The following is a 27,191-nucleotide window of genomic DNA, read 5'->3' as shown; positions in this document are numbered from 1 at the left end:
TTCTGCCGTCCCGGCTACCCGACTTGTTCCGATCTCCGACCACGCTCCGTCTCCCGTCCCGGCTACCAGACTTTTGCCGATCTCCGACCACGCTCCGTCTCCCTTCCCGGCTGCCTGACTTGTGCCAATCTCCGACGACACTCCGTTCTCCCGTCCTGGCTACCCGACTTGTTCCGATCTCTGACCACGCTCGGTCTTCAGTTCCGGCTACCCGACTTGTTCCAATCTCCGACCTTGCTCCGTTCTCTCGTCCCGGCTACCCGACTTGTTCCGATCTCCGACCATGCTTGGTTCGCGAGGGATTCCCGCTCCTCCTGCCAAGCGAGCGCCAGATCGCGGTCTTTTTCCTCTCGTCCTGACTTCCTCAATAAAGCATTGTGTTAAACGTTACGCGTTTGGGTCTTGCTCGTACCAGTCGTGACAATGTTTCTTCACAAGTCTTGAGGATAATCACAATGCTTTTTGGCAAATATGAGACAACTCTTTGTGTTCTTTTGTGACAGCTGTGTTTTTTGTCTGGGAACTTTTCCATGGATGCCATATTTGGCCAGTGTCTTATAGTAGAGTCATGAACACCACTGACCTTAACTGAGCTTCACAGGGCAATTACATTTTCACATAGAGCCAGATAGGTTTAGATTTGCCCTTACAAATGGAATTTGAAAACTGCATTTTGTATTTCTTTCGGTTGTCTCTGTGTGGTATTAAAATTGGTTTGATGATCTGAAACGTTTATGAGTGATAAACATGCAAAAAACACAGAAATAAGAAAGATAGCAAATGCTTTTTTTACCAGCCCTGTAACAGACACGACGAATTGACATGTTAAGAACATAGAGAAAATGGGTAAAAGGTCCTGCCAGTCTAGAAAAGTTCAAAAACATTCGTAGATGTATTTAAGCAAGTTAAATGTATACAAAATTGATTATACAGTATAGTTGCTAAATGTAGTATAAATGTGTAACCTTGATAATTATTATGATTCAAATAGTGAGCACAACAACCGATAGAATATTTTTAGGCGCTCTGTGAAGAGAAGGGTTTGGAAAACTCATCTTAATTACAATTTTAACCATACTTATAACTGTTTCAGAGGTTAAAATGATTTATTTTTAGTATTTTTATTTGACGGACTCCTATGGTTGCAAACTATCATAACGCTGCAATAGATATCTGAAAGACATTTAGCTTACAAAGAGCCTCACACAATAATCCAATAATAAATACATGAATTACCAAGCGTGGGTATTTGGTGCTTTGAACTGCAATTCCAGACTGCATTTTCAGGCCATAGTTTAGGTTCCAACAAAATGAATTAAATGAACAACAAACAACCTTCGTACACGACAAATTCATAAAAATATAACTTTTTATTTAAGGCTACTTTGATGTAAAACCATGTATTATCCAATGCTACCCATTTTGTTGAATTTTTCAAATTTCCATAAAGCTGTTTTTTTTTCAATCCATACTTACAAAATGCTAAAAATGTATTTGTACTGTATATGTAGTTCACTATAAAGTTCTACCATTCAAAAACCATGGGATGCATTCAAAGATCACGACTCCTGTTTATGGTACTTCTGATGGTTGACCTTCCGAAGATTTAACAAATTTAAAAATAAAAATTCCAATACAAACCCCATGTGATAAAATGTTTTTGTGCCACGATTTTTTAATGTATAACTTGTGCAAACAATACTCAACATGAAAATATCTTTGGTATATTGTGCCATAAGATGTTGTGTAGCTTTTCTAGAACCTTACTTGTGACATACATGAATACATTCAAAAATCATAAATATGACGCACGTGTATAGACTAACATCAAATGTTCCTCTACAAAGAGATACCCAAAGATGGTGACAAAGCAATAACTTTTTGGATTTGCCACACACATGCACACAAACCTGCGAAAGTAAGAATTCCCAAATGCCTAATTCTTAGTGATTGACTGGAGTGTCGTGTAAGCAAACTAATGATGGACAACGTGTTAAAATTCTGAAAAATACACATTTGTTTTTGAAAAGACCTAAAGTTTTTTTTCTTTGCTCGAACTCTTCCCCCTAGAATATTTGCCTTCGAGTCTCTCTTATAAGTAAGGGGAGCGTTTATCAAGTGTTAGCTGTCATTTAAGAGAGATTGACGTTACATGTGGTGATTGTTCACTCAGAGTCAGGATCTCAAGAAAAGGTGCCGATTTTCCAAAACTTTCTAATTCGACCCAAAAGGTTTAAAAACTTTCATTCAATGACACTTGTACTAGCTGCGGTGCTTTCTCGGCTGATGCTCTCTCTGACTTCCACAGGCAGTGTCATGTAAATGTGATCCTCCACCAGCAAATTACTTCTAAGCAGTCGGCGGCAATTGCCGAGCTGCGGTGGTAATCTTTCCAGACTATTGCCCTTCAGCTCCAGATGATTGAGGAGAACCAGGTCGCCCACAGCTTCTGACAGTTCCCGAAGGTAGTTGTGGCCCAGGCAAAGCACCCTCAGCTTAGCACACTTGAACAAATTCTTGGGTAACATTTCCAGCTTGTTGGAGGTGATGTCTAGGTGCAACAGTTCCACCAGGAGACCGACATCTGGTGGAAGGGACTGGATTATGTTGTGGGCTAAATCCAAATATTGGAGTTTGGGCAGCTTGAACAACGCTGACGGCAAGGACTGCAGTTTGTTATGTGATAGGTGGAGAGCCTCCAGAGATCTGCCCATGACAATCGTAGAAGGAATGGCTGAGATTTTGTTATGCCACAATTTGAGGCATGTGATATGCTTGAGGTGCTGGAGGCTAACAATCTCCTCTATAGTCCGGATGTTGTTGCTCTTCAGGTCAAGCTCTTGCAGGTTGAGCAAGCTGAAAATAGCGTGAGGAATCTTCTCCAACTCACAGCTGTGCAATTCCAAGTCAATGAGGTTGGTCATTTTCTTCAGCGTATTGATCCCGTATAGTTTTGTTCCGTCATTGTAGATCATCAATTTCACCAGGTGTTGCGACACGTCTGTAATGTTTGTCGGTAGTTTTTGGAGGTTGCTTTTAAGGCACAATGTCTTTAAATGTCTCAAATCCCGCATGGATTCCAGGCTGAACATCCTGTTATTTTCAGAACTCAAGTTCCCGACAATGTAAAGCTGCCGTAAATTCCTCAGCAAGAAAACCCATGATGGGATCTCAGCGACATCAGTGAAACTGATGTGAAGGCTGTGAAGATGGTCACGGAGGAAGGCAAAGCCGGTCTGCTCCACTTTGGCGGGACACTCATAGAGGTGCAGCTCACGCAGGCTCGTCATCTGAGAGACGTTGGCTGTGAACCTGACCTCCGGAATCTTCTCCAGCTTTAGTACCTCCAAGTCGGTGAGGTCGAAGACCACGTTGGGAAGGCCAAATAGATTCTTGAGGTGCAGTTCTTGTTGATCCTGAGCGTTGCGGGTCACACACTTCCTTGCTTTTTTGAAGTTCCACTCGTGGTTGAGGCTTATCTCCCTCAGCTTGTTCTCACTTACCTCAGACAAGAAGACGCCAAAGCGCTTGGAGTACAATTGGTCGTACTGGTCAACCATGTGCAGGAGGAAAGCAAAGTCATTTTTTACATCTGGAATGTCACTAAAGCTGCTCTCTTCCCTGACTTTCTCAAATGAATACTCTTTCAGAGGTCCTCGAAAAACCCAAAAAAGGGAGTACAGACACACAATGCCATACAATATCATCAGCGCTATGTAGCAAATAAGCATCTTATCTAACATATATGCCATGTTATGCGTACAATAGAACTTTTCGTACCCGACCAGTGCTTTGACATCTGTCTCACAGATGTGTACAAAATCAATTTTGACCAAAAAGCTTGACGTGTAAGAGAGCATGGAGATGAAAGTGGCGGTCTTGAAGATGGTTTGGGAAACATAAAACCTGTATATGAAATCATTGTCCTCCACATGAGCACGAAACTTGCGCACTTTCTCGAACAGGGCTTTGGCCTGCTCCCCGTCTTTTTTATCCAAAATTGGCATACTGGCCGTAGGGGTTTCAGCGATGGGCTTATCAGCCGAGACCACACCTTCAAGCATAGGAGCAGTCGAGGTGGAACTTAAATCTTCGTTTCCCTCTAGAGACGGGTTTTGCTGTGCAAAAGAGGTGCCACTCAACCTCTGCTTGTTCTTCTCAGACACTTCACAGGCCGTTTGAGACACAGCCTTTGTCGTCCACGGAGACTCGAAACAGCGACACAGTATTGAGACAAAGTGTTCTATTTTTGAGCTTGTCTTGGGAAACTTGAACCAGAAATTGCTGCTGACCATCAGGACAATTGTGTTCATCAAGATGAGGTAGGGGAAAAATTTGGAATACCAGGGCAAGACAAAGTGGTAACACATTTGGTTGATGAACACATACTGTTGAAAGTCCAAATTAGTAGTGATTCCCGGTGCTTGAGAATTACGACTGCATTTGTCTTTCTCCCTTTCAGGGCTGTTGTACTGGGCCTGATAACTTCCCACAGCGCTCTCTATCAGGTCTTTTGTGTCCATTTTATCAACAACTTGCTGCGCATTCTGTGTGTTGTTGGGGTCTGTTGCAGTGCTCTCCTGAGTTTCGGCCATGAATGGGAGGCAAGCGAGCTGGTCTTTGGTAAGCTGCATGGTCATGGCAAATAGCGCCAACATGAGCATGACCAGGGTCAAGTAGTCCATGAAGACATCCCACCATGGCTTCAAGATGCGGTACGTTGGATGGACGTCATTTAAGGATGCAAACTCAGTGATTGTGAACATTACTGTAACAAGAAGAAAGAAAGTCAGTAAATCATGCACTATTAGTAAGATATGTTGTGTACTTATTAAAGAAAATACAATTGTATCATTCATTTTACTCCTGAATGAACAAAAATCTGCATGGGTCAGACTTGGTCCGCAATGCCACACTTGAGATCACACTTTTAAGATAAACTGAAAACTCCAAAGACAATCCATGTAGTACTTACTGCTCAAGTGGAATAATCCTCAAGAAATTAAGAAAATAGATCTCGTGCTGTGCTAAGATGAGATATCTCATGAAGTTCTTGCCGTCCGAGCTCTCGTCCCATCCCTAGCAATTACTAGGCCTAAAATGAAATCAAGAAAACAATGTTTATTCATGCAGTGGAACATTTTAAGTGTGTTTGATTGATATTAATGTTTCTTGAGTTAATTTTTAATAACCAAAAAACACACACTGTCCCTATTAGTTAATTTACTTTAATGAACCCACAGGTCATACATTTCCAAAGAAGAAAAGGGCTCTTAGGTTTTCCAGAGTTAAAATGATTCTATTTTCTACCATTGAACTTTAGAACAAACATCATGTGTTCATTAAAGCAAATTGACAATGTGCCGAGAATCAAATATTTTTGAAAGAAAAACAGATCATTTTAAGAGTTAGAAAGATGTTTCATTATACGTTTGTATGTGCATTGCACTTGGTAATGGGTATTGTAAAGACTTTCTTCGAGTCCTCTTTGTGAATTTAAAAATATTATTTGTTTCAATATGTATTTACACTGTGAGGTCAATCAGGACTGTCGTTTTTTGGCACACTGTATTGTCCCTAAATGTTTAATTGCAAATCTGTTTAACTTTGTTAGACAATTGGACTGAATTTACCTCAACGTGAAACTGTTTAAACAAATATACATGAAAGAACGTGCTTTTAATTTTATACATGAGAATTAATTAAAGGGAATTAAATGATTGCAAACGACCAATAGTCACATACCCCAACTTGTTAAGTGGAAACGATGGTTGCGACTCGGCACTCGAACGCGTTAAACTGTGACGTCACGCAACAATCACTAACATTGCGAAAAAACACGTATTTCTTTGTAAACTCATTTGGGATGGAAATATGCTGGATAGATACTTGTGTATCGTCGAATTTGGGGGGCAACTACACCTTTTGTGACGTCGTTTGTAACGAAAAATCGTCGATTTATTATCCTGGGATGACTGGATTGAATATGCACCCGATTGAAATCAACACATCACTTTTTGTACTGATACATGTCACATAATATGGTGTATATAATTGTTACAGTAATAAAGAAGAGAACCGAAAATTACTTTAGTGACAAGCGTAGCATTTGGCCTCCATTTTAGGATGAACGAATGATCACTAATGTTCTGTTACACTGTACATCGCTTACAGCCGGTGCGGCGTTAAGGGACATCGGGTATTTCTTTCTGAACCCGCGTTCCACATTTCGCCGATCCTGTCGTGAAAAACGACATTTGTCAAAGATCGTGGCAGCAACATCCATAAAAGTATCGCAAGCCTTTTGGATCCGGAAAAAAAGTGCAAAAACGAACAAAAAAAAGAAAAGAGATGGCCGGTGAGGAAGAGACAAGGGGGTTGATCCAACATGGAGCCGCCGTTGTGCTTTCTTGGCATCCGATTGGACGATGGAATGAAAGCTTCTTCCTGAAAACGTTTCTCCTTCACTAACTTCATCTCATGTTGCGTTCAAATGAATAAGTAACTATACAAGACACCTGTTAACAATTCGATTATCAGTGTGACATTAAATGTTTGAAATGCACCATCAATTATTCATTTGAATCGATGCATTATTAAATCAATCAAGTCAAGTAAATAAATAAAGGAACAGACAAACAAATCAATAAATCAATCAATAAATAAATAAACCCAAACTAAACCAAATCAAACCAAACCAAACCAAAGCGTGTTCACGCTGCTACAATAACTTCCAACATGCCAAAAAACACGTTGATGACTTTACGATTGTAATTTTATTTCTGCTCTGAACCATGATTCATTTTGGCGTGACTCCTTCAGTCTTTAGTAAAAGCTGTGCAGTTACAATAATACAAGAGAAACGAGTGCGTCTCCATTACCAGATGATGCCCAGGACAGAGAAAGTGTCTCGCGGTTGGAATGGGTCGTTGGCGAACAAAACTGCTCTTTGAGCCAACTCTTTAAAGTAAAGAACGAGAGCCAACTCCCTATCAATAAGAAGCTGTCTCCCTATGAAGTGCTCTCTCTCCCTTTCTCCAATCCCCCCCACCCCCCTCTCTCTCTCTCACTCTCTCTCTCTCTCACTCTCTCTCTCTCTCTCAAGACGCTTGAAATGGTCAATATCAATGGTGTCGTCTCTGTTGTTTGCTTCGTTTAAACTAGTTGAAAGTTTAAATTAGGTAAAAGTTCATGATATATTGAAGCAATAAAGGCTATTATAATAAAGTAGCATAACACATTCTCAAAATTAGCTATTTTAGTGCGTAATGTTTATTTCTTGTTGATAATATATAGTTAGATGAGAAGACTTGAGCCGTGTCGCTAGGTTGCTGTGACCATCCTTGCTTTGCGTATTATTATCTGAAAGCACTATTGCACACATTATCTACCTGGAAGCAGTAATGACGACGTATGGACTTTAAAGAGGCCTTGTCGCCCCAACAGCTAAAATGGCCGGGTCTTTTCCATGAGCCGAGCCAAAAGAGCCGGTTTTCTAAAAAGAGCCAGAATTCCCACCAGTACTCCGCAGAGTCCACGTGATCTATTTACCAACCCAGGATTCAACCGGTCTTGACCTTCTTGCTGGCTGCTCTTCCCCATCCCGTCGGTGTCATGCTACTCATGTAGAGTACAATGAAGGGGGTGAGGGGGGGTTAACAAGTTACTCCTAAATAGAGTTTAGGTCTTGGGGCAGGAAATGTCAAACATGAAGCCAGGCCTGGACCGTCCTGCCCGGGTCTCGCTCTCACTGATTTTTTGTTTTTCTTTGTGGAAGATCTGAACAGCATCCTAGCTGTTCGAGACACTTCGGCGCTGTATGTATTGTGGCGCCGGAGTGCAGCTTCGGGTTTACTTTGGGCTTGGTCCCTCAAATCAAGTTAATTGGTCAGGCTTTGGCTGGTTCGGGCTTTTATACCCGCAGGCCGGGTTGGGTTTAACTGGATTTTAAGGCTCAATTTTACCTCTAATCCCAACACTGCTCATATTTCATAAAACAATGAAGGCATGCACGGAGAGTAGAAACTGATGCAGATTTTTAAAAAAAAGGTTATGTCTTTTGTCAATCCTCAGAAGATGTTGTACATTTCAATTTTAATTTTCCCCACTGAAATGGATGAAAATGAGATTCATCCGGGCCACCCACAAGAACAAAACCACCAAGCTAATATTAAGGTTTGCAATCTGGGCTGTTACCGGGGTGGGGCGCAGTGCTCACCCATGGACACGCTCTTCCCACCCAAAGAAAAGTGGATGTAGTACTGACGGCAGTTTTGGCAGTTTTGACTTGGAAAACCTAAAAAAACTCATCATGAAGAAAACAAAATGAAATGATCTGCATTTATATAGCGCTTTTCAAGTCAATGATTTCCCAAAGCGCTTTGCACTGTGCTCCACATTTCCCAATAGCGGCCTTGCAGCCATGTAGGGCGCTAACCTGCTTATTGGGGGTATTAGGGGTTCAGTGTCTTACCCAAGGACACTTCGACATGTAACACGGAAGAGCTGGGATTCGAACTGGGATCCCTTGATCCCAAGACGAGTGCTCTACCTCCTGAGCTACTGCCGCCCAAAATCATTAAGAAGGGGCCACACAAGAAGAAATTTACCTTACAGGATGACCAGGCTGCAATTGACGTGTCATTGGGCAACAATACACAAAACGTAGTCAACATCAATAAACAATAAGAAAACATAGGTAATATGTTAAATTGTTCAAAAGGTCTATGACAGAGACAATATCGCTTCCATCTCAGTAATTATATTACAAAAACAATAAAACTTCATTTCTGTAATTCAGATGTCTTCCGCTCCCTCGATGGCAATTGAAGTGACATAGAAGACTTAATGTCTGCAGATGATAGTTTTCAACAAGGATTGGACCAGTAGTTACAAAGAAAGATCCAAAAGTAGCAATAAAATGTCTTACCAGATGCTTGAAGAGGAAAAAGAGGGTCCAACAACATCACAGGCAACCAAAAGGCATTGGAAGAAGCAAATTGAGAAGTAAAGAGAGGAGGAGAAAGACTGCCAAGTTTAACCAAAGTGGTGATCAGATGAGCAGGGAAGTATCACAAAGTATTTGCAGATAACGGGACTTAAATAAAAAACGGAATGCCTTTGAGAAAGTTTCAGGCCTCAGTTGGCTCTTTCCTGGTAGGGGCCGAAAAAGCGAACGTCGGTGTAGGCAGAACACCCTACCCTTTAACGGTTTCCCATCAGCCACATTAACACCATCACTAGGACAACCAAAGCAAAGGTGACCACAGTGCTTCCGGATGTCAGAAGAGATATGGAGGACCACTTTCCATCCTGGGAAAGCACCAAAGGAACAGGCACCTCACAGGGCACTTTTCCTAATTGCGCTGCGCAAAATGCTATGTCCATCTCTGCCTGTGAAATGACTGCAACTATTTCATGTTGAACACAAAAAAAAGTGAAAGTAGCAATTTGAAAACATACAGGCTGACGGTATTTTTATATCATTTGAACGTGGGTTACTCAATAATCTATGATACAAATATGAAAACGGATTCACAAATATTTCTTGTTTTTTTCAATGTTGTTAAAGAGCCAAATAAAGATTTCAGATTCCAGAAAAGCAGAATCTTCTGTCCATTATGTCTGGGGTCAGGCATTATAAGGTTAACTTTCTGCAGGCAGGAGTGAGAGACATTTTAAGTGGGATATTTGTTGATATGGGACTCGGCTTTATTTCATATATTTAATAAAATAAAAAAATCTCTGAAGAATTAGCTTCTGTCTGGAAATCAGGTTTGGCGGTTATGATAATCTTTTGCCTTTAAATATATGGCGTCTTTTTTTTCCTGGGGAAAATAAATAGATAAATAAATAAATCTAAATATTTTGCTTTAATGGGTCTTTGATTCAAAAAGGTTCCCGACCCCTGCCTAACTGGAATACTGTTATCTGTATTATTTAGCGCCTCTTAGTGGTAAAACAATTCATTCGTTATAATATTTTTTTTTATTAACTATTAAATAAATATGTCTTCTTAAATACTCGGAGGTTGAGAAATTAGCATTTACTTTGTATAACATGAGCTTTACATAATGGAAGCTGACATAATTATCCACTATCATGATGCTATGGGTACCCAAAAAACTACAAAAAAGGAATAAATTGTTACGTTTTGGTCACTTAAAAGTCTCTGTAGTTTGCAGTCTTTTTGACACTCTGAACAGTGTTGAATGATTCTAAATCACTTCAAGTTAAAATAATAATCATAATAATGATAATTATAAAAACGGCTCAGCACCTCCAAAGCCCCGAACCTAAAAAGAGTTTATTAAGATGACTTTGAGTTTTTTGTATCAAACTTCTTTTGTTTGTATTATTTCTCATCAAAATTGATTTTTTTTTATTCTTAACTCACAAATGAATGCTTCGACTCAATTAAATTTTGAGGTTTATCAAATAAATTACATTACAGTACAGTATATGAATTTCGGACCCAAGTGAGGATAAGCGCTACGGAAATTTTTGTACTTTCTGGCTTTCCGTTCCCTCAAAAGTCACGTGATTAAATCTATAAAAAGAGACGCGTCTATCCGACCGGAGCGCTTCTTTTCTTCGACAGACAACTCCTCTGGCAATATGGCGTCGACAAGCCGGTGAGTACGGCTGTCATTGTTCGTCAAAAATAGCGTAAATACTTCGTTTATTTGGACATACGGGCCAACAAAGTCACCGAGAACGACTTCTCTGAAAAAGAAAACCCCCTCGAACCAACGTTACCATTGAGGTAGCATTTTGTTGCTTAGCATGACGTGCTAGCGCAATCGGTCAATATGTCCCCATTACTTGCGCTCACCTTTAATATCATAAATGATATAAAAGTCCAACTATCAAGTCGAGGTCATCTCTAATGTTGAATTATATTTCATTTTTCCCTTCTCAAACTTCAAATATGTATTGCTAACGTAGTGGCGTCTGAGCTTACTCACTGACGGGCATTGCGCAGCGTCATCACAGTGGAACAATTATTGTATTTAAGGCAGACTGATTAATTATTTGTTTTTATTTTACTGTGTGGAAGTAGAAACTTCTTACGTAGAATTAAACTCTACATTCGTTCAAACCTGTTCATTCTATATATCCAAACAAAAACAAAAAAACCTGAAATGTGGCTGCAGAACATTTTGAATATTGTTGCCTTGTTGCCATACAGATGTATCAAAAACGCATATCACAATAATAACATTCATTTGGAATTGTATTTCTTACTAGTCAGAGCCAGGAAAACTAGAAAATGCTTAATTAGAAAATTACCTGTGGTAATTACAATTACCAACTGGTACACTGTACTATGCTTACGTGATTTGTCTCGTGATTAAAGCATAGTTTCATTACATTTCAAACTAAGACTGCAACTTACGGTCAATTTCATAATCGATGAATCCGTTGATTAATTTTTCAATCCATTGAATTTCTCCTTTCCTTCCTATTTATTCAAATATTGCAGTTTTGGACAAATAGACAGCAGTGCACAAAACAAAATATTCTACGACATAAAACAATGCAAACAAATTGTTAATTGACTTCATAATAGAAAAGAAATGTATGTTATACACCTGCAAATATGCAAGCTACTCTTTTCCTATCACCTTATCCACAGATCATATTCAATTTGGAATTCTCGTACAAAACAAAAAAAGGCAATACATTGCAACGTGTGTAGATTTTTTTTTAACTACAAAAAAAAAAAAATGTAAACTAACTCTGTTTTAAAAATGTTGTCAACAAATTTGTTTTTGCGGGTTATACTTTGGAACATGATAAACATTGCCAATATGAAAATGATACATGCTCAAGAATCTGCCCCTTGTTTAACATGTCATTATAATTATTTCTCTTTTTACGTTATTTATTTTATACTTTTTCTCCGATTATGTTTTTCTGTATTTCTGTCTGTTCCCTTGAAAACTATTAACTTTGTTTCATGATAAAACAGTAAAACACGACAAAGTTGTGACTTTCTTGTCAATTTTGTTTGTAAATGATGCAATGTTCAAAATGTAGTACTTTATATAAAAAATGTAACAGCTTTTTTTATAAAACTGTCTAGGCGCCCTATGCCCAACCTAAGCGGTACTAAGATTCCCCTAGTCTCAGCGAAATGGTGTGCCCTCTCATTCGCACTGATTTAACGTTCTTGGTGGCTCTTAGATCATGTAATACAACAAATCGATGATGTAATTAGTCATCGACGCTTTTAATCATCTATTTTAATCGATTTTGTCTATTTTTTTTATTTTGCAGACCTATTTCAAACACTACAATAATACCATTGTAAAATGACTATTGTTAGATTATGAAAACATGTTACTGAATATGTAGTCATGATTGAGTCATCAAGGAGTTTGTTTTGTAATTTAAGCATAACATCATTAATTTGATAAACACATTATTTACTTGGAATAAATGCAACTTATGCTTATCCAAATATTTGAATACTGCTATTATCAGGGGCGGCAGTAGCTCAGGAGGTAGAGCGATCGTTTTAGGATTAAGGGATCCCAGTTGAAATCCCAGCTTGACCGTTACATGTCAAAGTGTCCTTGGGTAAGACACTGAACCCCCCAATACCCCCAATAAGCAGGTTAGCGCCTTACATGGCTGCACAGATCACGGCCGCTATTGGGAAATGTGAAGCACAATGTAAAGCGCTTTGGGAAGTCATTGACTTGAAAAGCGCTATATAAATGCAAATCATTTCATTTCAAATAAATAATGTGCTGATTAAGCAATACAACTATTACAGCTGGAATATGTATGCAATCATGACTACTTATTCTGTGACGCAATTCAATACTCTACCCCGATTATAACATAACTATGCCTTTAGATATTGAAGCGCCTAGCTCGGGGATGTCAAAGTCAAACAGATGGAGAACAAGTAAATAATGAAGCTACAAGCCGAGGGCCGGCCTGATTGAATGTTGAATAATTTCAAAGTAATGCATAAGGTCTAGTAAAACTTAAATAAACCTTCTGAAAAGCCAACAAATATATTTCAAAGTGGTCAGATAAATTGAGCAATATTTTCTTACGGCTCTTATCAGTAACTATTAATTTTCAACAGGCACAAAAGACAAATTTAATTAATGCCTATTACAGTGGAACCTCGGTTCTCGACCATAATCCGTTCCAGAACCCTGTTCGAAAACCGATTTGTTCAATCACCGAAATCGTTTTTCCCATTAAAAGTAAATCATTTTAATCCGTTCCAACACCCTGAATGTTTACCATGAACGTAAACATGAAGCTAACCCAGGCTAATCGTACGTTCGCATTAGCATAATCTTCCGTACGAAAGATTAACATGAACGTGTAAAAATAAAAAAAGGGATTATGAATAGGATTTCTTGCCTTTGTGGTGGACGGTGGGGAGAGCAAAATCATCAAAAGTTTTTCAACCTCTTCCAAAACTTGCGGCAGTTGCTTGCTTATAGCGCTAACTTCCTTAGCCGCATCACTCGATTTCACACCCTCCTTATTCTTTACTATCGTACTGATAGTAGATTTAGCCATGCTGTATTCACTAGCAAGATCGGAAATTCGTACACCTTTCATATTTAGCTATTATGTCTTTCTTAAAGGCAATAGTTGTATGAACAACTTTTTTTTTTTTTTCACCTATCCTGCTTGCACCGACCTTCTTCGGAGGCATAATTAGGGGCTAAAACACCCGTACGCCGCTCAGCATTGCACCCTAGCAGACTGGCGTTCGAACTCCGATTTTTTTGACCGAACAGCGAAGCAAGAATTTCTCCAAATTTTTGGTCGACCACCGATTTGTCCGAACTGAGAGGCGTTCGAAAACAGAGGTTCCACTGTACTTGAATATTAAATGAAAAATGTTATTATTCAGCCACCATGAGTAGTTTGTTTATTTAAAAAAAACATTTTTTTAAGTGTTCTAAAATAACTTCAAAGATAAAAGTATTAGTATTTTTTATCATTTACTAAACTACGATAAAATAAAGTGGCAAGAGAAGTAACGTGCGGTGAAAACAAAAACACGATTCCTGGTGTATGATACTATATCAATATCAACATCTTAGGGGCTGAAAATAACCTTCCCGGGGACTGGATGTGACCCGCGGGCCTTGACTGGTACATATTTGGCCTATCTGAACAAAACATTTTGTGTCCGTAAAGTGCAGATTAACATTAAAATGAAATGCAGACCATTTACCATGAAAAGAGCCGTATATGACTCGCCAGCCATAGAACTAGAATTAGAATTAGAATACAAATGGCTCTATGAACATGTTTTATGAGGAATAGGACAATTGGACAATATGACAATTTAAAAAAGAAAGAATAAAAATAAAAAATACATTTTGAAGAATATCAACCCGTAGGGTCATTTTTTTACCCCACTTATGCATCCAAGGGTTAATTCTAGTGATATACTTTAACCCTTCAGACTGTTGAGAAGCAAACACATGTCTGAATGGTGTGACTAAGTCACTGGTCCTTTTGGATTCTTCAAATGGCCACTTTTGGAAACGGTCAGACATATGAATGTGTGTATACTAATATGGTATAAGTGGGAGGCGGTACCAGACGACGCACGGCTCGGTACCTGTTTGCGGCCCAGTGGTTGCAGATCACTGGGTTACTGAACAAATACTTCAAAAGACTAGTTACAGACGTGGTTCTCGAGGGTGTCCTAGTCCTCTTGTGGTTGAGCCTTGGAAAAAAGGAGTAATCTCATTCAATGTTTTTGCATGTTTCTCGTCATGGGTTTTGCTTTGCCAGTGGAGATGGGTCGACCCTTCCCAGAGTTCAGTGCCCGAACCACCCTGAAGCCATCCTGGTGGAGGATTACCGAGCAGGGGACATGATTTGCCCCGAGTGTGGCCTTGTTGTAGGTAAGTGCATGTCCAAAGGGATCTGTCAAAGAGAGGCGCTTAAGCCCAAGTTCAATTCAGTCAGTCTTTTAGTGGTTTTAGAAAAAATACGCAATAATTGGTGCAGCCCATTCTTCACCTACACAACACAGACTTTAAGTTCAGGTCGGGGAGGAGGACGGCTCACTTTAATGAGCCTCCTGAGCATTGGGCTTAACCCAGGAGGGAGTTGATGCTTGCTAGCTGATGCAAGTGCCCTCTTTGTGTGTGTCACCAGGAAAACAGGATGGCTCGAATTATTTCTGGTTCTCTAGGCAATTTCCCCCCCCTTTATTTTCTCAGGTGACCGTGTGATCGACGTAGGCTCAGAGTGGCGGACGTTTTCCAACGAGAAAGCCCTAAAAGATCCGTCCAGAGTGGGAGACGCTCAAAACCCGCTGCTGAATGGCGGAGACCTCACCACTATGATCAGCAAGGTCAGTTTTCATCCTGATTAAATGCGTATTTGTTTTAACATGTAGTTTTTGTGCAAAATAAATCCTGTTGCCATAATCTGTGTTTCCGTGTTCGTAGACAAGTGTGACGTATTAGAGCTGCGTACGCATAGTTGAGGCTTCATTGTGAGTTTATACCAGATGATTGTCGGAGAAAGGTCGTAGACTGCAAATAGTAATGTCTCAAATAAGAGCAAAGTGTGCTAGCAGCAAGATAGCGACTTTATTTTAATGATCAAGGTCAACAAGAACAGCACTTCTTTTGATCAGTTCTTTTAAAGGGTCCTGTTTCTTACGGGGACTGCAAAAAAACCATGTGTTTCTTAAAATTGGGATTTATGCACTAAAACCCAACAGGGCATGTTGTTTGGAATTGGAATATTACAGAGGAATTTGCACCGATAGTATTTTATCACCGAGCCATCTGTACTCATGAATGTGTGTGTGTGAATAGGTAAGTGTGAAACACGTTGTAAAGCGCTTTGGGAGTTCTTCATTGACTTGAAAAACGCTATATAAATGCAGACCATTTACCATGAAAAGAGCCGTATATGACTCGCCAGCCATAGAACTAGAATTAGAACTGTCCTTATTGTCGTTGATATTAATGTTGTGAAAGATTGTATGCAACAAGATTAGACACAGGATTCCAGGGTAAAACGTGTGATATAATGACTTAGAGGAGAAAATGATAAAACACTATCAGGGTGAATTGGCCCAAAAAATAATTACAACATGGTACTTGGAAAACTGGTTATAATAATGATACAACAAAGAATAGTGCATTGTAACAATTCACACAGTGTGTATATATATATATATAATTTATAATTTTGGGGGGGAGTTTCATGTGGTAACGAAACAAGAAATGAACCCACAATTGTCACAAGTTTTCACAGTTATGTGCGCTCATTTTGGGTTGTGATGGCCCTGGGGAAGAAGCAGTCTCTTAGCCCGTTTGTCCTCTTTTTGTAGGGTCTACCAGAGGGCAACAGGTCAAAGAGGTCGTGGCTGGGCTGGGAATTTTCTTTTATAATGTTAATGGCTCTGCTACAGTATCGCAAGCCTGGTCTAGTAGATTGTAGGCTTCGAAGGGGATCCAGGGAAAATGGTTTTAAAACACCAACCACTACAAATATGTTGAACCATATCTCCTCCCCTTTTCACTTCTCTGGTGGTAAAGGAATAACTTGCCGTTGAACTTCACTGTCTTCCATCTTTGTGGTGATGTACTCACTCTAGCAATATTGTAACGACAGGGAACGGGCGCTGCCAGTTTTGACGAATTTGGCAACTCCAAGTACCAGAACCGCCGCACCATGAGCAGTTCGGACCGTGCCATGCTCAACGCCTTTAAAGAGATCACCACCATGGCTGATCGCATCAACTTGCCCAGGAATATCATAGTAAGTAATACGTCAAAGATTTGGACTACTACAGAGGTTTTCTTGTGCCCAAATTGATTACCGCAAGCCGGCACAGAAGAAGAAAAGAATGGCTCCCAAAATCCATCTTACTATTGAACCAAATATTCTGTATTTTCTGGACCATGTGGCGCACCTAAAAACCCCAATTTGCCCAGAAATGTGAAAGTGCGCCTTATTAACCTGATGCTTCTTTAATCCACCCAAAATTGCTGAATAAAATTGGACATGCTTTCAGTATTCGTGTGCGTTACTATGCAAAGTTTCACGGTATACTACCACGTACATGCAATGATCGATGATTGGAAAAACATCGCTGACCCTAATTGCAAAACATTGTATAAAACATGGAATCGGTGTTTGCGGTTAGAGCCCTGAATCTTAACCACTAGTGATACCGACAAAATCCAGAAAGCCTTTGGATTTGATCTCATCATCACAGTATTTTTTCTCATCAGTTACACCTAAGAGTTGTTTCCCTCTTCGTGATTCTTATATCTTTCAGTACGACTTTGTTTTCTCCATTCTCTAACTGATGTTTCTGGCAGAGCAAAAAATCGAATGCCCTTTGTGTGTCAACTTAACCGCTGGGCTGGTTGGTGGTCTAGTGGTTAGGTTTGCGCGCCCTTAACGTCAACACTTTGGTTCGATTCCCGTTGCAGGAAATGTTTTGCGATTTCGGTCAACATTTTTTGTCTTATCTACCATTGCTGTAGTATTTACTGGACGTTTATACAACACGCAACGATTATTTGTAAACATAATAGGTCTTATTGTGTAGTTCTATCAAATGCACCTTAAAATCCAGTGAGCCTTATAGTGTTAAAAATGTGGCAATACATTTACAAAATGTCTTGTTTTTTATGTGTTCATTTTCCTCCCTACTAAACGATGTGTCCACCTGTTTGCCTGGCAGGATAGAACCAACAATCTATTCAAGCAAGTTTATGAACAGAAAAGCTTAAAGGGCCGAGCCAATGACGCCATTGCCTCGGCTTGTCTCTACATCGCTTGTCGGCAGGAAGGTGTCCCCAGAACATTTAAAGGTATTCCTAAACACATTTTTTTCCAATTAGGTACAGAACGTGTCTGTTCCTCAATTATGCAAATGTGTAGCAAAATATTCCACGCACCAGCGGACTAGAGAAATTTAGTCTCAAAGTTGACCCATCTGGCTTGTTTGCCATTTAGCTGTCACGTCATTGAAATTACACAAGACTTTTGAAACGGTGAATCCCATCAACACGACATGTGAGGGGAGCTTCTAAACAGACTGTGATTGCATGTCGCTCATTTCTGCTTGGAGGTTTCGGTTTTTTGTTAGTCTTTTTTTTTTTTTCCCCCCCACGTGTCGCGGTTGGTATAATTTTGTTGGACGAGCTCCCAGTTAGCGCCGAGGCTTTCCTGTTTTGTTGCTCCTGGTTGATGCTCGTTGGCTGCCCATTGTGTGTTTTATGGCTTGCCAGGTCAGTGGCCTGCGCACCACTCCTGGGTCATTATGAATTTCTAGTCATTTCTTCTTTTTGTGGTTGAGTCAATTTACCCACACTTCTGATAATCAACCTGGTAATGGACCTTTCCTGAACAAAGCATTTAATATGTAACAAATGGAAAAAGCGTCATTGCCACGAAGTTTGTTTTGCTAACTTCCACCTTGTCCATTCAGAGATCTGCGCCGTGTCGCGCATCTCCAAGAAAGAAATCGGGCGTTGCTTCAAGCTGATCCTGAAGGCCCTGGAGACCAGTGTGGACCTGATCACAACGGGGGACTTCATGTCCCGCTTCTGTTCCAACCTGGGCTTGCCCAAGCAAGTGCAGATGGCCGCCACGTATATCGCCATGAAAGCTGTGGAGCTGGACCTGGTACCCGGCCGGAGCCCCATCTCCGTGGCCGCCGCCGCCATTTACATGGCCTCGCAGGCCTCTGCCGAGAAGAAGACGCAGAAAGGTGACGTCCCGACCGCACCGTTGCGAGTTTTCGCAGAACTCGTTTTTTACAGCAGTTGCGTTTGTGTGCCACTGCAGAAATCGGAGACATCGCCGGCGTGGCAGACGTCACTATCAGGCAGTCGTATCGGCTTATCTACCCCCGCGCCGCGGAGCTTTTCCCTCCGGACTTCAAATTCGACACGCCCGTTGACAAACTACCCCAACTGTGAACAAATCTCCCCCTTTTCATCCAGCAGCAGCACTTCTTTTGTCTGCTAACTTCATCGCAGTTGTATTCTTATTTTGTCAGAGATTTCTTGTTCCCCAATTTTCAAGTCTTTTAAGGCACAGCAGAAAGCTGGACACACATTCCAGTGATAACAAGAACTTTGCAACCAAATGGACTTCAAGTGGGGGAAATTTCCAGCCGCTTTCATACTGTATGTATTTTGTAGAAAAGCAATCTGCTTATATTTTGTTAGTTTGTTTGAACTGTAATTTAAAAAAATAAACTTTTCATTTAAAATGCGGTCAAAGATTCAAGATAATCATTTCATTTTTACACTTTGGGTCAATATAAAACTGGAAAATGCATGTTTTAATCTTTGCTGTCAAAGTAACAGGCAGAACAATTCAAAGTACAGATAATTGATTCACATTTAGAAAAATAGGCACACTCCAAAGCACTGTATATCTTGCTATTAGGAATGATGAGTCTTGTTTGTTTTCGGAGAATCTACTGGTAACTTGTTTGGCATGGACATTGGTTCGTGAAACTATTTAGCCCCCTTGAACTTTGACCTTTTGCCACATTCCAGACTTCAACATCAACAATAAGTGGGACGCAATAATGAAGTGGAACACGCTCTATTGGATATTTTAAACTTTTTAAAAAATAAAGAAGATAAAGTTGGTGTGCGAAATGATTCAGCCCCATTGAGTTAATAGTTTGTAGCGCCACCTTTTGCTGCGATGCCAGCTGCAGGTCGCTTGTGGTATGTCTCCATTAGTTTTGCACACCGAGAAACTGATATTTTTTGCCCGTTTCTCCTTGCAAAACAGCTTGAGCTCAGTGAGGTTTGATGGAAAGCATTTGTGAACAGCAGTTTTCAGTTCTTTCAGTTGGATTGAGGTATGGACTTTGACTTGGCCATTCTAACACATTGATATGCTTTTTGGTGAACCATTCCATCGTAGCTTTCGCTTTATATTTTGGATCATTGTCTTGTTGGAAGACAAATCTCCCTCCCAAGTCTCAGGTCTTTTGCGGACTCCATCAGGTTTTCCTCCAGAACGGTTCTGTATTTGGCTCCATCCATCTTAACATCAATTTTAACTATCTTCCCTGTCCCCGCTGAAGAAAAGCAGGCCCAGACCATGATGCTGCCGCCACCATGTTTGACTGTGGGGATGGTCTGTTGAGGGTGATGAGCTGTCCTGCTTTTACGCCAAACATAACGTCTCGCATTGTGGCCAAAAGTTCGATTTTGGTCTCATCTGACAAGAGCACCTTCTTCCACATGTTTGGTGTGTCTCCCAGGTGACTTGTGGCAAACTTTAAACGACAATTTTTGGGTATATCTTCAAGAAATTGCTTCAGTGGTCTGATACCCCTTCCATTTCAATATAATTGCTTGCACAGTGCTCCTTGGGATGTTTAAAGCCTGGGAAATCTTTTTGTATTCAAATGCAGCTTTAAACTTCACCACAGTATCTGACCTGCCTGGTGTGTTCCTCGTTCTTCATGATGCTCTCTGCGCTTTAAACAGAACTCTGAGAAAGACTATCACAATGCACGCGCGTTTATACGGAGACTTGGTTACACACAGGTAGATTCAACATTGATTCATTCAGAGATCCTCACTGAACTTCTGGACAATAATTTAGCACACCCACTTGATTTCTTGCTAAAAAGTTTAAAATATGCAATAAAGTGCGAGCCACTTTGATTGTGTCCCACTTATTGTCTGTGATTCACAAGAAATTAATTTTACATCTTTGAAGTCTGAAATGTGGCAAAAGGTCAAAGTTCAAGGGGCCGTAACAACAAAAAAATATACTAAAAACAAAAGATATTCTGATTAGTCACATTGCACTGTATTGTTTACCTAACGATAAAAGGGTTTCATTTGGAGGCCGATTGTACTTGTTTTCACTTGTACTTGTCTTATTTTTGGAAATGACCAATTTGGATCGATACCACAAGTTTGTTGAAACATTCATTAGGAAAAAAATGGTATTTATTTTTAAAAACGTTTTTGTGCAAAAGTGGCCTGACTGATTAAATTTCTAATGCCATAATGCAGGGGTGGCGAAAAAGTTTGACACAAAGAGCCAAAATTTTGAATTGCGAGAGTCGAAGAGCCACACCACGCACTGACCTGCCATGACAGACACACATAAACATTTCCCATAACACACTCCTCTCCTTACATTACAAGTATTGTTCTTGTGTTGATTTCAAGGTAATACACAAAAAAACTAAACATGAAACAAGGCAAAGAGCCACAGTATATAGAAAATGTAATGAGGCAAAGAGCCACGTGTTGGCCACCCCGGCCATAATGGCTTTATAGACTTCTGATTTTGTAGGAAATCCTTGATTTCAAAATGATATATGCAATAATGGCCTTACAGTACATCAGCTGTTATTGCAATGAAAGTAACTTGCTTCAAATGGGGAAAAAGATTACAAAGGTATAAAATATGCAAATAATTCCACTACATGTTTAATTTTTGCATTTATGATAGTGACACAATTACAGCAAAAATATATAACCAGGATGAAGAGCTTCAGTCATCACTTTGAATATATAGCTGTACCATAAATCAAGTTTGTGTTCATTCTGATGACATGCTCAAGGATTACAACACAACTGTACAATCTCATTTCCATTGAGAATTAAGATAATTATCTAATCTTGATAATGTATTTACACAATAAAGTATATATATATATATGTATATATATATATATATATATACAGTGTATAATTACACATGTATAATACACTTCCCACATTTGTAGTTTACATGAAACATGCAAAATGTTTCTAAGGACAGAAAAGGAAACATTTGATTTCGGAACGTTTTGTCACTTCAACGCTAATTTGGTGGCTTCATCGGGTATCACATTAACTGAGGTAACAAGAAAAATTGGCCTAAAGCCCTTTTTGTGCGAGATGGAAATTTCATGTATTAAAAAATGAGCAGTCTATGACAGAAAATTGGTTTCTGAGCCTCGTCTCAGCAGTTGCATGGGCAGCATATGATTGGTCTAATATTTAGTTGCGGAGAAAGTCATTTTTTGGAGATGAATTAAAACTTAAGGGCAGTAAACCATATTTTAGGTGAATATTCAAATGAGATATTTTCTTCCATCATATGCCTTTAATCACAAAGACAATTGAATTGTCTAAAATGTAAAAAAAAAAAAACTAAGTAAAAGTGTTGTAATAACAACCTGCTTTAGCTTTGGAATAAAAAACTTTTTTTTTAATATACAGTATGGGTCATAACACTGAACAGTTGCTGAATTCATGTGTGAGCCTGGATGAACGTCGCAAAAAACACCGCTTCTAAAAACTGAACGGGAAGAAAAAGTAGTAGTCAAGTTGTGGTGTTGGGCTTCAGTGATGCTTCTAGCAATACCTTTTCTTTTTTTTTTAATCCACTGCCAGTTTCCAGAGATCATCATCGCTGAGCATAAAAACATCCCACTGATGAATTTGTCCATAATTGGATTAAACTCAATTTAAGAAAGTGTCAGTGAATGATCGGGATTGTCGTCTCCATTTTGGGAGTTCAAATGAAAAACATTCTCGGTGGTCAGACAGCATGCTCCATCCTTCGCTAGCTTCTCCTTAAAAAAATTGGTCAGGACTTTTGTTTTTAAAAACGGTATTCCTCCCGGAAAGAACCTTTTTTGCTAACACCAGTCGGCGATGTAATCAAAGTCCGAGAACATGTTCTGCTCTCCCGAGTTAAGCAGCCGCGGCTCCCTGGGCGGGGTCAGGATCGGCGCTTCCGAAGTAAATTCGTCATCAAAGTTGCTGACATCGTTGGGGCCCCGGATGGTCGGCACAAACGGGGGCTTCACTTTTTTGGACAGGAGGCCGTTCCAGTCCATATTCTGTGTGCACAGATCAGGAAAAAGGAGGCAATCAGGCACATTTTTAGAGTTCAATTGAAAAGCTACTAAGGTGATTACAGTAAGCCTTCGGTTATTTTGGTAATTGAGGACTGAAACCCTCAGGAAACGTGAAAATCTGCAAAATACCAACACCCCCCCCCCCCCCTTTTTTTTTTTACTTTTTATTTCTCACACCAATTTTGACAGAGGTTTGATTCCACCATCTTACATCAACACAAAATATATACACTTGACACACTCATAAATAACAGAAGGAACAACAAAGAAGAAAAAATACTATTAATAGAAAAGAATAAATGTTCATACAATACATCCATACAAAAAGAAATATATATATATATATATATAAAAATAATAAATAAAAATGTACACCCCCCAAAAAAAAAAAAAAAAAAAAAAAAAAAAAAAATAATAATAATAAATAGGGGGAGGTGTTTAGACATCAAGCAAAATTTGTGTGATAGGCTTCCATCTTTTCTCGAATTGGTCAAGTTTCAGTTGAAGTCTTGCAGTGATTTTTTCCATAATGTACATTTGCTTTAATTTGTCTCTCCATTGTTTTATGTCAGGAGGTTGTGGTTTCAGCCAGGACACTGTGATCATTTTCTTTGCTACCAGAAGCATTACCCTTAGTATATATTTCTGTTGACCAGATAGTAATTCTTCTGGCAAAATTCCTATTACGTAAGCCTTTGGGTCCAACCGCAACTCCCAGCCAGTAATTAATTTTATTTCTCTCTGGATACTTCTCCAAAAATTTAATATTACAGGGCAATTCCAGAAAATATGCGTAAAGTCTCCGACCCCCCCACAGTTACGCCAACATAGATGTGAGGTATTTTTATATTTTGAAGTGATAGAGGGTGTATAGAAGAATCGCATTTTTACTTTCCATTCAAACTCCCTCCATGTCGGGCTGTTGGTTATTTTGTGTCCCTCTTTCAATGTTTTTTCCCATTCGTTGTCTTTTATCGCTACATTAGTTTCTTGTTCCCATTTTTCCTTAACTGCCATGTCCTCATTACTGAGATCCATTCTCAGGGCTTTATATAGTTTTGATATAACCCCCTTTATTGATTGTCCTTTTGTATATGCTATTAATAATTCCTCTACCTTTGTTGGCTCCTTACATATTTTCCCCCATTCCTCATGTTTCTGGAGGTAATGCCTTAGTTGCAAATATTTGTAAAAATCATTTCTGGGTAGGTCAAATTCTTGTTGGAGTTGTTTGAATGATTTCATTGCCTGTGCTTCCAATACTTGGGTAATCAACATCAGTCCTTTTTGGGCCCATTTTTGAAACCCTACCTCCACAACCCCAGGTTTAAAGTCTGGGTTTTTCGCTATTTTGGTAGCCCTATTCACAGATCTTGATATTTTTAATCTTTTTTGTATTGTTGACCAAGTTTTAATAGTTCCCTTAATCCATTCATTCTGGATTTTTAATTTCTTCCACCTCGTGACTGATATGTATGGTAACGATTCCACAGGCATATTTGGACAAGATCGCTGCTCCATGTCCACCCATATCGTATCTTTGTCTGTAGTAATCCACAAGATAAGTGCTTTAATTTGAGCTGCCCAATAGTAATATTTAATATTGGGTAGGTCTAGGCCCCCTTTTTCTTTAGGAGCTAACAGGGTTTTGTATTTTATTCTAGGTTTCTTGTTTTGCCAAAGGAATTTTGTTAGCAATTTATTTAACATTTTAAATGTGGTGCTGGGATCAGAATTGGAAGGGATTGAAACAGAAATAATAGTCTTGGTAATATGTTCATTCTAATTGTTTCCATCCTTCCGATAAGACTTAAGGGCAAAATTTCCCATTTTTCCAAATCTTTCCTTATTTCTTTTATCAACATTCCATAATTTGCATCAAACAGCTGTGTGGAATGTGGTGTAATGGTCACCCCCAAATATTTAAACCCTTTATTTGTCCATTTAAAATCAAATCTTTCAATCACATCTGTTGGACATTTTCCTGATATCATCATTGCTATTGATTTGCTCTCATTATTTGAATACCCAGCTACTTCTCCATATATTTTAAGGCTCTCCAACAGTGGTGGTATTGATAACGAAGATTCCTTCAGCATTACCAACAGGTCGTCTGCAAACAATGATATTTTATGTTCTGTTCCTCCTTCATCAAATATCCCCCTTATTTGCTCATTTTGTCTAATTGATTCTGCGAGTGGTTCTATGCTTATTGCAAACAAGAGTGGGCTTAAACAATCCCCTTGCCGGACTCCTCTTTTGATATCAAAGAAATCTGAACAGTGACCATTTACTCTAAAACGAGATTTAGGATTTTTATAGATTATTTTCACCCATTCAACAAATATTTGAGGGAAGCCAAAAGCTATAAGTGATTGATGTAAGAAGCTCCATTTAACCCTATCGAAAGCTTTTTGTGCATCCAAGCTCAGTAACATCGAGGGTTGGGTCTTAGATTTTGTGCTCGTAATTATGTTTAGTATCCTCCTAATATTGTTTTCACCCTGCCTTCCCGGAATAAACCCTGTTTGATCATTTCTAATTAATTTCGCTATACATTTCTGCATTCTTTTTGCCAGTATGCTTGTAAGAATTTTTAGATCATTACAAAGTAAACTAACTGGTCTATAGCTTTCACACAATATTGGGTCTTTTCCTTCTTTGTGCAAGACTGTTATGATGGCTTCCGACCATGTTTTGGGGGGATCTCCTTTTGTTAGAGCATAGTTAAATACTTTATGCAGTACTGGTGTTAATTCTTCCTTAAAGCTTTTGTAGAACACCCCCGGGAATTCATCCGTTCCTGGTGATTTATTTATTTTTAAGTTATTTATTGTATCTTGTATTTCCTGTTTTGTAATGGGGCGAATAATTTCTAATGTATCCCCCCCTGTTAGTGTTGGTAAATGTAGTTTTCCTAAAAAGTTTTGTGCCGTGTAGTTATCTAAGTCATTTTCTGAGTCCTTGTATAATTCTTTATAATAATCTGCAAATGCTTCTGCTATACCTTTGGGTTTTACTAAACATTGTTTAGAGATAGGATGTACCAACCCCCTTTCATTAAAGCCCCCAAGACGGAGCATACGACTAACAAACTAATTATAGATCAATAAAAGAAAACAGAATTGCAATTGAATGAATGCTATTAATTTTCAGTATACAAAAGAACAACACATTTGGAGGGCTTCTACTTTCTAATTTTTGTGTAAGAAAGTGATTGTGAGAGGGCTGGTTAGCTTCGCGATAGCATCGGGGATCTTCAAGTTGAGCCAGGTTGCTGCGAAGATTAAAATACAACCGTTCCGAATATAGCGGTTTCCCATGAGTTGTGCCTCGATCTCGTCCGTTTCATGGATAGTGGATCTGCCGTTAGTGACATACAGGTTCAACAGAGTAGCTTGTGAGAGCTGTTACGTAGCCTAGCCGTAGAAGGCCGGACCTGCAATGACACTATTGCCTTCTCTCCCAACGCCGCCTCAGTCTCTTACCGGACCCGATAACAATCCACGAAGCACCCGCTGGTGATCACCATTTCTTTGCGCTCTTCTGACTTTCCTGAGCGCCGGATTTATTTCATGAATTTCTTTTGAACGTAAAAAGCCACTGAAACACCAGCTGTAGCCGTGCTTTGCAGTTTGTTTTGGGTGGACACGTTGACTTGTGCACCCGCCCACTTGTTTAACTGACAGCATATACCAGCCTATCAGAGTCACGCTGACCCAAGACACAGACACACACACACACACACACACACACAAAAGTTGCCCCCGTGATAGCATTTGCTGTGCACTGTCTTCTTAGAACACAATGCAGGATACGTTGATATCAGTGACAATAAAGACAAATCGAAATCAGTCAAGCAGTGAACCAGCGATTACCGAAGCGCGAAGTAGCGCGGGTTCTCTGTACGGAGTTGAGAATGAGTGAATGCTTTAAGATGGACATATTTTGATACAAAAAAGACAAGATTGGTGCATTTGGTCTAGGTGACTTACCCTGAAAAATAAGTGTTTCTTGACTTCCTCAGCATCCCTTTCTCCTGCTCCAAGACGACGCTCAGGGTTTCTTCTCAAAAGCTTAACATATGTGCATGGATAAAGGAAAAATTAACAGAAATGTACTCAAAGAGTGATTACTACGTTTGATTTTTTAGGGTAGTTGTAATTGAATTTTTTTACACTTGTCCAGGATGAGTATTTAAAGATGTATGCTTTCTAACCTGATAGTGGTACCTCTTTGTATGAACACGAGAATTTCAGTATACAAGGTTTTAGCGACTAAAGTCTTGCTCACTATACAGGGGATAATCCAG

The 27,191-nt window shown here is 39.4% G+C and overlaps 3 protein-coding genes across 8 annotated transcripts in view; 1 reads left to right on the top strand and 2 right to left on the bottom strand.

Moving 5' to 3' along the window:
• Nucleotides 1-1,389: 1,389 nt before the first annotated feature.
• Nucleotides 1,390-7,016, bottom strand: lrrc8da (leucine rich repeat containing 8 VRAC subunit Da). 5 transcript variants are annotated; one of them, XM_088335694.1, is made up of 3 exons: nucleotides 6,882-7,016; nucleotides 4,976-5,095; nucleotides 1,390-4,768 (listed from the first exon to the last, which is right to left on the bottom strand). In XM_088335694.1, the coding sequence occupies exon 3, from the start codon at nucleotides 4,764-4,766 to the stop codon at nucleotides 2,244-2,246; it is 2,523 nt and encodes an 840-aa protein (XP_088191820.1). In that variant the 5' UTR covers nucleotides 4,767-4,768; nucleotides 4,976-5,095; nucleotides 6,882-7,016; the 3' UTR covers nucleotides 1,390-2,243. The 5 variants fall into 5 exon arrangements, with proteins under 5 accessions (XP_088191820.1, XP_088191802.1, XP_088191811.1 ...); XM_088335676.1 differs by lacking the exon at nucleotides 6,882-7,016 and adding an exon at nucleotides 6,090-6,405; XM_088335685.1 differs by lacking the exon at nucleotides 6,882-7,016 and adding an exon at nucleotides 6,173-6,405.
• Nucleotides 7,017-10,566: 3,550 nt separating this feature from the next.
• gtf2b (general transcription factor IIB) lies at nucleotides 10,567-19,259 on the top strand. The gene is made up of 7 exons (XM_088335571.1): nucleotides 10,567-10,634; nucleotides 14,791-14,903; nucleotides 15,225-15,358; nucleotides 16,636-16,782; nucleotides 17,717-17,846; nucleotides 18,467-18,748; nucleotides 18,826-19,259. The coding sequence occupies exons 1-7, from the start codon at nucleotides 10,618-10,620 to the stop codon at nucleotides 18,957-18,959; spliced, it is 957 nt and encodes a 318-aa protein (XP_088191697.1). The 5' UTR covers nucleotides 10,567-10,617; the 3' UTR covers nucleotides 18,960-19,259.
• A 47-nt stretch (nucleotides 19,260-19,306) lies between these two features.
• The window catches only part of pkn2a (protein kinase N2a), a 46,513-nt gene continuing 38,628 nt past the window's right edge, over nucleotides 19,307-27,191 (bottom strand). For both annotated transcript variants that reach the window (XM_088335374.1, XM_088335366.1), the window contains exons 22-23: nucleotides 26,875-26,955; nucleotides 19,307-22,861 (exon numbers count right to left, since the gene is read on the bottom strand). In XM_088335374.1, the coding sequence (XP_088191500.1) occupies nucleotides 22,658-22,861; nucleotides 26,875-26,955 (285 nt within the window). In that variant the 3' untranslated portion in view covers nucleotides 19,307-22,657. The remainder of the gene's footprint in view (nucleotides 22,862-26,874; nucleotides 26,956-27,191) is intronic.

The sequence above is a fragment of the Urocampus carinirostris genome, chromosome 1 (assembly GCF_059441175.1).
Source record: "Urocampus carinirostris isolate Australia breed hairy pipefish chromosome 1, RoL_Ucar_1.0, whole genome shotgun sequence".
NCBI lineage: Eukaryota > Metazoa > Chordata > Actinopteri > Syngnathiformes > Syngnathidae > Urocampus > Urocampus carinirostris.
The sequence above is the reverse complement of the archived record's forward strand: the minus strand, read 5'-3'. Positions and strand labels throughout refer to the sequence as shown.

Coding starts and splice junctions, on each gene's coding strand:
- lrrc8da (XM_088335694.1), bottom strand. CDS start 4,766: ATGTTCACAATCACTGAGTTTGCATCCTTAAATGACGTCCATCCAACG.
- gtf2b (XM_088335571.1), top strand. Junction 15,359..16,635: donor TCACCACTATGATCAGCAAG/GTCAGTTTTCAT, acceptor TTGTAACGACAG/GGAACGGGCGCTGCCAGTTT. Junction 16,783..17,716: donor ACTTGCCCAGGAATATCATA/GTAAGTAATACG, acceptor TTTGCCTGGCAG/GATAGAACCAACAATCTATT.